General features: G+C 49.4%; 1 protein-coding gene and 1 pseudogene across 1 annotated transcript; one reads left to right on the forward strand and one right to left on the reverse strand.

Moving 5' to 3' along the window:
- Positions 1-1332: 1332 nt before the first annotated feature.
- Positions 1333-1889, reverse strand: LOC118677167 (annotated as a pseudogene).
- Positions 1890-8331: 6442 nt separating this feature from the next.
- LOC118676064 (CAMPATH-1 antigen-like) lies at positions 8332-10299 on the forward strand. Its single transcript, XM_036349373.1, has 2 exons — positions 8332-8482; positions 9847-10299. The coding sequence occupies exons 1-2, from the start codon at positions 8429-8431 to the stop codon at positions 10084-10086; spliced, it is 294 nt and encodes a 97-aa protein (XP_036205266.1). The 5' UTR covers positions 8332-8428; the 3' UTR covers positions 10087-10299.
- Positions 10300-10947: the final 648 nt, after the last annotated feature.

Raw genomic sequence — 10947 nt, forward strand, 5'->3', positions numbered from 1 at the left:
TTAAAAATATATTTTATTGATTTTTTTACAGAGAGGAAGGGAGAGGGATAGAGAGTTAGAAACATCAGTGAGAGAGAAACATCAATCAGCTGCCTCCTGCACACCCCCTACTGTGCCCGCAACCAAGGAACATGCCCTTGACCGGAATCGAACCTGGGACCCTTCAGTCCGCAGGCCGAGGCTCTATCCACTGAGCCAAACCGGTTAGGGCGCCACCGGTTTTGTTTGTTTGTTTGTTTGTTTTGCTGAATTGACTTGCGGGTAAATGATCCCTTTGAGCCTGTTTCCCCCTCTAATCCGTGCAGTATTTGGAGGGGGCTGTTTTGAGTATGAATTGAAATGATGCAGGTACTTAGTGTTTCTTAAATCTGAATTTCTCTGAGAACTTCCTGACCAGACGGCCTCTGAAGGGATGCTCCTATTATAGTTCCTTTGTGTGAAAGTTCCTGTGAGACACTTGCCTTCCCTGAACCTCATCTGTAAAATGAAGGGGTTAGATCGAGCAACTAGGTAGTTAAGAGCATGGAACATGGACTTTGGACTGGCTCCTGCCTTGTGTGCCCTTGGGCAAGTTACTCAGTTTTTTTTGTTTGTTTGTTTGTTAAATATATTTTATTGATTTTTTACAGAGAGGAAGGGAGAGAGACAGAGAGTCAGAAACATCGATCAGCTGCCTCCTGCACATCTCCCACCGGGGATATGTCCGCAACCCAGGTACATGCCCTCGACCGGAATCGAACCTGGGACCCTTCAGTCCGCAGGCCGACGCTCCATCCACTGAGCCAAACCGGTCTCGGCAAGTTACTCAGTTTCTTAATCTATATAATGGGCGGTAATACCCACCCTGCAGGGTTTCTATGAGGATTAAGTGAGAGAATTCATGCAAGGTACCTGTCCCAACATCCATGCAGAGTAAGTTTTAAGAAACATTTCCCGCCCTGGCCGGTTTGGCTCAGTGGATAGAGCGTCGGCCTGCGGACTCAAGGGTCCCAGGTTTGTTTCCAGTCAAGGGCATGTACCTTGGTTGCGGGCACATCCCCAGTGGGGAGTGTGCAGGAGGTAGCTGATCAATGTTTCTCTCTCATTGATATTTCTAACTCTCTATCCCTCTCCCTTCCTCTCTGTAAAAATTCAATAAACTATATTTAAAAAGAAAGAAAGAAACATTTCCCGCTTTTAACTGCCATCATCTTTATCCTTCAAGCTTCAGTTGTGATGGTCTGGGATTCTATGACTTCTGACCTCAGGCACCCATGACATGGGCTCGATCACGAAAGCCCTTTCTGTGTGTCTCAGACTGCACTTTTTATTTTATTATTTTATTTTATTTTATTTTTTTCAGTGTAAAATTTTTATATTTAGAATTAAGCAGCTGGACTCAGTTTAGATTATTCCAATTTTGTTGGCAACATCCAAAGCATCATAGTCAGGAGCCAGTCGAACATATGCCTTCTTCTCGCCATCAGGCCTGATCAGGATGTGGACCTTGGCCACATCAATGTCATAGAGCTTCTTCACAGCCTGTTTGATCTGGTGCTGTTGGCCTTGACATCTACAATAAAACACGTGTATTATTGTCTTCTATCTTCTTCATGGCTGACTCGGTAGTCAGGGGAATTTGAGGATGGCGTAGTGGTCAAGCTTGTTTCTCCTGGATGAGCTCTTCCGAGGGTATTTAGGCTGCCTCTGGAGCCTTAGTGTCTTGGCCGTCGGAAGGTGGGTGACATGTGGATCTTCTTTTTCTTTTTTGTGGCTGTGGATGCCTTTCAATACTGCTTTCTTTGCCTTCAAAGCCTTTGCTTTGGCTTCGGCTTTGGGAGGGGCAGGGGCTTCCTTCTTAGCTTTCGGCACCATCTTCGTAAAAAGGCTGCACTTTTTAATATTTTCCACTGGAGGCCTAGTGCACAAAATTTATGCACAGGGGTGGGGGGGTCGCTCATCCTGGCCTGCGCCCTCTCGTAGTCCAGGAGCCCTCAAGGGATGTCTGACTGATGCCTTAGGCCCACTCCCCAAAAGGGCAGCTCCTGTGTTGAGCGTCTGTCCCCTGGTGGTCAGCGCACATCATAGCAACCGGTTGTTCGGCTGTTCAGTTGTTCCGCTGTTCGGTCTGTTTGCATATTAGGGTTTTATATATACAGATTATACTTTAATTGGTTGAATGGCTGACTGGACAACCAGACACTTAGCATATTAGGCTTTTATTATATAGGATTTGACTTTCTAATCTACCGAATTCAGGGGAGGGGAGGCTCTTTGAGGCATTCTTGACACACCAATTGGAGGCTGAAGGGAGCTAGCTACCAATTAATGAGTGCCTTCCAAGTGCCCAATGCCAACATTATGAGGTTTCCAGATGAGAAAACTGAAGCACAGATAAATGAAGTGGCTTGCTTAAGACTATTCAGGTAGGCCCTGCCTGTGTGGCTCAGGGATTGAGTGTCAGGAGGTCACGGTTGGATTCCTGGTCAGGGCACATGTCTGGATTGCGGGTTGGATCCCCAGTGTGGAGTGTGCAGGAGGCAGCCAATCAACGATTCTATCTTATCATTGATGTTTCTATCTCTCTACCCCTCTCCCACTTCTCTGAAATCAATTTTTTAAATATGTATTTTTTATTGATTTTTTACGGAGAGGAAGGGAGAGGGATAGAGAGTTAGAAACATCGATGAGCCGAAACCAGTTTGGCTCAGTGGATAGAGCGTCGGCCTGCGGACTGAAAGGTCCCAGGTTCGATTCCGGTCAAGGGCATGTACCTGGGTTGCGGGCATATCCCCAGTAGGAGATGTGCAGGAGGCAGCTGATCGATGTTTCTCTCTCATCGATGTTTCTAACTCTCTATCTCTCTCCCTTCCTCTCTGTAAAAAATCAATAAAATATATTTAAAAAAGAAAAAAAGAAAGAAAAAGAAACATCAATGAGAGAGAAACATTGATCAGCTGCCTCCTGCACACTCCCCACTGGGGATGTGCCCACAACCAAGGTACATGCCCTTGACCGGAATTGAACCTGGAACCCTTGAGTCTGCAGGCCGACACTCTATCCACTGAGCCAAACCAGTTAGGGCTCTGAAATCAATTTTTAAAAAAGACTATGCAGATAGAAAGCAGTAGAAGTAGATTAAAACCCAGAACTGCCTGTCTCTAGAGTCTGGAAGCTCCCACTTTAGTGAAACAGGCAGGCAAAGATAAGCCAAGTTGTAGCTGGTACACGCCCACTGCCAAAGGGGTTCAGGTAGAAAGTGTGACGGGAAGTTGGAGGTGGGAGAGCTCTCTTACTGCTGAGCTGCTCCGAGAAAATTCTCTGAGGCTTGATGTGTGAGATAAGAAACTTGAGGTCAACCTAGGGCCAAGTGTTTCCGGGTGGGTTGGAGCCATGGTCAGGGGATTAGCAACCTTATATTGTGACCTTGCTGTGTTCCTTCAGCAAGGACCAACAGCATGGGAATCGGGGGGTCGGGGGAGGGACGAGAGGGAGGGGCGGTCTTGCCTCATGAGACCTGCTATGTTCTGTTCTCTGCTTCCTGCCCCACCCAGCAAGACTGGGAAGCATGAATTGGCATATACCTAGGCATCAGGCTTTACCACATACCTTCCTCCTACCCAGGACCCTGTGATATCCGGAAGCAGGCACTCAGCAATCATTCATTTGTGTGAGGAAGCCCTTTAACCTGCAGGCCATTTTATTTATTTATTTTAATAGCATTTATTGGGGGAAGTCAGAGCCTTACCAAGAAAGTATGCATTTTCATTGTTGAAATTTGGAAAATAATAATAGCTACCATTTATTGAGACTATATTATGGGTCAGCATAACCTAAGTCTGTGAGGCTGGGCTCTGTCACTTCCTAGCTGGCTGTTCTTGCTGAAGCGACTGCCCTTTTCTGAGCCTCAGTTTCTGTATCTGTAATAGAGATTCTAATAAAAACCTGCTTCACAGGATTATTGTGTGAACTGAATTTATCATGACCTTGCCACATTATTGTGGTTAAAAAGGTGTTTCCCAAAAACAAAGTTAAGGAAACAAAAGAGTCTGACCTCATCTAATATTTATTAGTCTGACCTGTATTTCTCTATTCCCCAATGTAAAGGGTTCTGAATATCTTTCCGTGGTCTCTGGGCTCACAGCAGATAGGAGTTTTGGGAGGACATTGGAGGTCAATCTGTCCAGCTTCCAAGTTCATTCCTTGACCTCTGGGATGGTGGCCACTGGCCTCTTCTTGGTTCCGTCCCACAGTGGATGCCCACTGCCTGACAATGGTAGAGAGGTCCTGGACTGGGAGAAGGGAGGTCCTAAATGAGGATCTTTCCAGGCCTGTTTTCCCACCTGTAGGAGATCCCGGCCCTGGAGTGAGAAGTTTCTACTCTTGAGAATAGACATAGTCCACTTTGCTTTTAGGTCATTTCCTGAAAGACCCTTATCAGTCATGACCCCTTTGGGACTAAAGAGTTTATTGGGACCTAGCAGCTCAGGAGGTAAAAGTGAATAAAGGACAGACAGGTTCTCTAAGTTCATGCATTTCCTCAGAATAAACAGCTCTCTCTCCCACCTTCCTCCCCTTCTTCACTCACATCACTGCCCCCTTGGATCAATCCCTCTTTTAGCATGACATTTCAGGCCTTCATATTATGAGTTCTGCCCTCCACCCTTCCCAATGTTCCAGAAACGATCATGCTATGTTCAGGCCTCTTCGTCCAGTGGGAATATCCTCTTTTGCTTTTTCCCCTTGGGAAAGTCCTCCTCAGTCCTTCAAGAACTAGCTCAAGCCCTGACCGGTTTGGCTCAGTGGATAGAGCATCGGCCTGTGGACTGAAAGTTCCCAGGTTCGATTCCGGTCAAGAGCATGTACCTTGGTTGCAGGCACATCCTCAGTAGGAGATGTGCAGGAGGCAGCTGATTGGTGTTTCTCTCTCATCGGTGTTTCTAACTCTTTATCTCTCTCCCTTCCACTCTGTAAAAAAAAAAAAAAATCAATAAAATATATTTAAATTTTAAAAAAAGAACTAGCTCAAATGTTCCCTCCTCCATGAATACTCCCACTCCCCCCAAGCAGTATTACACTCTACATCCTAATAGTCCTGCGGCCATTAGAGCATTTCTTATTCAGGTTTGTGATTTTTTTCACTATGTGTCTCCCTCGTGGACTGTGATCTCCTCAGGGAAGGGACTCTCACTCATTCATCTTGCCTGACACACAGTAGGTATCAATAAGTTGCCTGAAATGGATGAATGAACAGACAGCTGGATGAAGATTTACCTCGAAGAGCTCTGTGTGTGCCATTGGATCACAGCCCTCTTTCAGTGGGGATAAAAAATGCAAGTGAAAGGGCGAGTCGTCTCGGGGCCTGACCATGCTGCTGGCGGCCTCGGGCACCGACTCCCCAGCCCACGGCGGGAGCCCGGCGCAGGCTGCCACCCGCCCGCCACCCCCGGACCGGACCCACGCGGCAGCAGCGGTGGCAGGGCGGGGTGTGTGCCCTAGCCCGAGGAGATGGAGGAGGAGGCGATCGCTGGCGCTCCCGGGAACGAGATGGAGGACGTGGACTTCCTGTCTGGGCTGGAACTGGTCGATCTGCTGGACCCCCAGCAACCGGACTGGCCGCTGGAGCCCGGGCTCAGCTTGCCCTGGGGGGCGGGGGGGGCTAGGACTGCGCCCTCCATCTTGCCCTGGGTCCTCCAGTTTTGGGGCGGCCGCCATGTGCTCAGGAGAGTGCCTTCTTCCCGGAAGCCCAGGCCCCTGCTGGCCACGCCCAGGATTTCCGACTCGCGCCTGGCCAATCGGCGGGGCCCACAGTCCCCTCCCCTGCCCTTACTATAAAATCCACAATCCCATCAGGCCTCGCTCTCTCTCGGCCACTGGGCTACCGTTGCATCGGTGAGTGTGGTTGGGGAGCCGAACTAGTTCGAAATGAAGGACTCTTTGCTTTTGCATCGGACTGACGGGCTCCCTGGGGGTCCTGGGAACCTTGAAATCTGGGCACAACACAAGCAGATCATCCTGTAAGATATGCTGCAACCCCCTTCCCCTCCCTTCACGCTTGCAGTATTCCATTCCATCATTGAGCTCAAGGACACATCAAGCACCTGCCCTTTGTGGAACTGTGATGGGCCTTGGGGACAGTCATCAAAGAACACTGTGAAACTGGGACAGGGAGTGGGCTGAGTGTTTTGCATGCTTAGGTCCCTCTTGTTCTGCAGGTCTCAACACACTTACTCTGAGTAGTCTTTCCCAAACATTTACCTAGAATATGTTCTCTCATTTCTCTTTCCTCACATTGCCCTCTTGACTTCTTCATAGCGTTTATTGAAACCCAAATTGCCATAATTTTTTATTTGTCTTCCCTCGTTTGAACGTCAGTTCCATAAGCGCAGGAACTCTGCCTTTTTGTTCACGTCTGTATACCCATTGCCTAGACCAGTACCTGACCCATGGTAGGCACTTAAGAAATATATGATGCTGTAATATTTTCTATCTAGCTTCCACTTCACTACTTCTCTCTTCATTTGTGTCCAATCTGATGTTAAACCTGGTTACTGAGTTCTTAATTTCTATTATTGTATTTTTATGTTCTAGAAGTCCCATTTGGTTCCTTTCTACAATTTCCAGTTCTCAGTCCTGTCTTATATATCTTTGAATATACTAAGCATTGCTCTTTGAGAGTTTAGTTGATAATCCCATGATCTGGATCTTCCATGTAATTGTTTGTATTATCATTTCTGTGAGGGCTGGGCAGTTGTTTCCTATTCACTCTCACTCCTCAGATGTAATCTTTCATGGACCCAACCCAAAGCCTAGTTGGGAGTAAGGGAATTTACCTTTTCTTGGTGGGTCTTGAACTATAGTTTTTCTACCTCTCGTCCCATACATTTGTAGAAAGCTCTGCCCCCTCGCTCTGCACTTCGTGACTTCCTCTCACCAGTGGATTCTCAGTTCTTGTTAGCCAGGGCTAGAGGCCCCTAAGGTCCTACTCAGGTTTTTCTGAGGCTTGCGACAGGAGGTTTGCAACAGGAGGCCCAAAGGGAAGTGAGAGGGGTTTTTCTTTTACTATTTGGTATGCAAATTAGGCACAAAACAGACTAAGAAAAGGAGAGTAGGTGAGGTTAGAGCTGGCCTTCAGAGCCAACATCTAGATTCTCCAGGATGGAAAGGGACAGGGAATCGAGACTTCTGGGCAGCCCCATAGGTTACATACACGAATGTGGCTTCAGACCTGGATTCAAGTTCAGATGAGACTAGCTCTACCATTTATTACGTGGGACAAGTCAGTGGGACAAGTAAGTTTCGTTACCTGCTTGCCCCTCCACTAGCCCCCCTTCCATCCATCCTAGATTGACACCCCATCTGCTATATTCTTTACCCAAATCACAAAATACTAGGTCTGAAGAAACTTCCAAAATAAATCATTATAGTCTTCCTAGTTGAAATGAGAGCTATGAGGCTGACAGGAAACGGGCCTACTAGAAGCTAGACTCCCAGATTACGAATACAGTGCTCCTTGGTTTTCACAGAAGTCTACTATTCCACCCCCAGCCCCAAATATGAATGTTCTGAACCTATGGAGCCACATGCAACCTTACCGCTAAACCTAATTCTATCCCAACCCGTTCTCCTTTAGCTTCTGTGCCCTGCCCCAATCTTATTATTTTTATTTTTAATCCTCACCTGAGGATATTTTTCCATTGATTTTTAAAAAAAAATTTTCCATTGATTTTTTAGAGAGAGGGAAAGACAGGGAGAAATATCAATGTGAGAGAAACACATCAATTGGTTGCCTCTTGCATGCGTGGCCAGGGAGGAGCCTGCAACAAGGTACATGCCCTTGACCAGAATTGAACCTGGGACCCTTCAGTCCGCAGGCTGACGCTCTATCCATTGAGCCAAACCAGCCAGAGCAGAAATAAAGTTCTGTGGACTGAAGGGTCCCAGGTTCGATTCTGGTCAAGGGCACGTACCTTGTTGCTCTCTCCATTGAGCCAAACCAGCTAGGGATTTTTTTAAAAAAAATTATATACTATTTACTATGTGTTCACACATTTAAATGGGTTATATTGCACTTAATCCCATGGTTGTTCTTTTGTTAAAAGCTCAGAAAGGTACAGTTTCTGACCTAGGGTTGCAGAGTTGATAGATAATTAAACCAAGAATCAATCCCCACTAGGCATTACTCCAAGCCCGGGGCCCTGTGTACTGCCCCACAGCTGCCCCTTTTTGTCTACCTCCCACCCCTTGGGAGTTGTCTGGGTCCCAGAATGCAACATCAGCCAGGGCCCAGTGTCCTCCTGAAATCTGTAAAGGAAGCAACACCCCACCCCATAGGCCCTCCTTCCTCTCCCCTTCACCCCGCCTCTCTGTTCAAAAACAGCCCAGCCAAAAGGAGCCTGCAGACAGCCCCGTGCTCATTTCCAAAAGCTGTTACCAAGATCCTCCCAAGATGAAGGGCTTCTACTTCCTCCTATTTACCATCAGCTTCCTGATTATGATTCAGGTAAGAGCAGCGCCCAGCCCTTGGCACCACTGCCCGAGATTCACCAAACCTGCCTGCATTGGAGGAAGGGACACAGACCCCTGGGCACCCCGTCTTCTCCCGTGGGAACAGAGGCAGAAAGGCCCCAGCAGGCAAACCAAGGACGAAGGGGGTGTGGCTCCAGCCTTCCAGCCCTTCTGGCTGTGTTCAGACTACCTGAGGCTGCCCCCGGACAGAAGCCTGTAACTGAGGCTGGGAGCACGCTCAGGGTGCCAGGAACACGGGAGCACCCAAGGGGCGCTGTGAAATCAGGGTGAATTTAGAGGCCTGGGAAGACAGCCCCGAGTGAGGGGGGCATCAACCCACAAGGAACCTGGGGCAATGGTCTTATTAGAAGGGGCCAGGAAATGTTTGTGTGGAACCTGAGCCTTTCTGGAGGAGGCAGGGAACCCCCAGGGAGAGAAGCCTAGGTGTTCTGAATGTAGAGAAGGTAGAAATCACGCACTCCCGAAACAGGCGAAGTCTCAAAACCAGCTGCTACTCCCGGAGGCAGCTTCAGCAGCATCCCGTGCCCGGAGGGCTCCAGTCGGCGTAAGAGCCGGGAGCCATCAAGTTCTTGATCAAGAACAGCTTGAGCACCATCAAAAACAGCTTAATCTCCATCAAGAGCAACTTTAGCTGCGGCTTGGTCAAGCATTGAGAACAGCGTGCTCACCATCTGGCCATGTCCTCAGGGAGGAAACTGTACTCTCTCCATCTTTCCATCCACCCACCCACACTTTGCCAGGTGCCTTCCCATGGGACCCCCCCCCCCCAACCCCCAACCCCCAACTGTAATGTGCTCTTCTCTCCACTCAGAATATGAGGAAACTGAGGCTCACATAGGTTAAGCCTCTGGCCCAACTGGTGAGCTCAGGGGCCGGGGGCCACAGCCTCCCCTGTCTTCCACCTGCTGGGGGAGCTGGTGGTCTGGAGATGACAGGAAGGTTCTGTGGGAGGTGGGCTAGGGCAGGGGTCCTCAAACTACGGCCCGCGGGCCACATGCAAATACAAATATTGTATTTGTTCCCGTTTTGTTTTTTCACTTCAAAATAAGATATGTGCAGTGTGCATAGGAATTTGTTCATAGTTTCTTTTTTAAACTATAGTCCGGCCCTCCAACGGTCTGAGGGACAGTGAACTGGCCCCCTGTTTAAAAAGTTTGAGGACCCCTGGGCTAGGGACTGTGTCAAGGCAGGAAGCAGCCAATCGTCTCCATGGGAACTGGTGGCAGACGTCATCATCATGGGACAGAGAAGTGAAGACTATTGTATTGGGTGGGGGACATGTCTCTAAACAAACATGAGATCCAAAAGCCCCCTGAGCTCGCCCCACTTCTCTTGCAGATACAAAGTGGAATCTTGCAAAACACTTCCGCACCTACCACTTCCACCGCCTCCACCGCCTCCTCTGCCTCCACCTCCACTGCCGCCGCCGCCGCCGCCACCTCCACTACCAGGGCTACCACCACCACCTTCGGCACCAAGAAAATCAAGGGCGGGGCCCCAGCACTCAGCAGCCTGGGCAGTGGCGGTGTCCTTATCTTCTTGACCAACACCCTCCTCCAGCTCCTCCACCTCAGCTGAGGCAACAGGCATCAGCCCCAACCCTGTGTCCTCTGAGACATGGCAAGAGAAACTCCCCATCCCCAGTCCTTGGGAGGGGTTGAGACCAGAGACCATCAGTTGTGGAAATTGACAGAAAGTTCCTTGGGGGGCAATGGCCTACACAGGGAGATACTGATGTGGAGGTGTTAGCATCACCCAGCTGGGGGTCAATAAAGTTGTCCTGTACCTGGAGCTGGGGCCTGTGTGTGGTCATTGGCATCAGGGGGCCCCAAACGCCAGGTTTGCAACAGCACCAAGGAGCCACTCAAGCCCCCATCAGCAGGAGGTGGCGCCAGGGAGCCCCCACCCCACGTCCCCGATCCAAAGTCCAAATGCTGAGGCTCCTCCCCTTGGGAACACCTTGCAGAGTCCTGACATTTCCTCATCAGAATCCTCCCCTGGACCTGTGAACTCCCTGAGGGAGGGGCCAAGGGGCTTGGTTCCTGTGTGTGTCCCCACAGCCCCTGCGTCTCACACACAGGCACACAGTTCCTTAGTTCCTTTCTTGTTTAAAAGTAAATTGGTCGTTGTGCTCCCCATGGGGGGCAGGGGGGCATCAAAAACCCCATGCATGTTCCCACTAAGTGAGAGAGGTGCCAGACCTGGCTCAGAGCGGGTTCTCCGCACACATCATTTGGGGTAACTGCTTAAGAGTCCACACTCACCAGTTAGTAAGTCTGGACCCAGGGCTCTCTCTGGTGGCAGAGGGAGGCCTTACATTTGAGCCCCAGGCAAGCTGGGAGGGAAGAAGTCAGCCTGGATGTAGGGTGACCAAGGCAGGTGAAGGAATCCTCACCCCACTCCCAAGTACCAAGTGCACAGAGACGAGGCTACCCAGGA

This window comes from Myotis myotis, unplaced genomic scaffold, assembly GCF_014108235.1.
Source record: "Myotis myotis isolate mMyoMyo1 unplaced genomic scaffold, mMyoMyo1.p scaffold_m19_p_2, whole genome shotgun sequence".
Lineage (NCBI taxonomy): Eukaryota > Metazoa > Chordata > Mammalia > Chiroptera > Vespertilionidae > Myotis > Myotis myotis.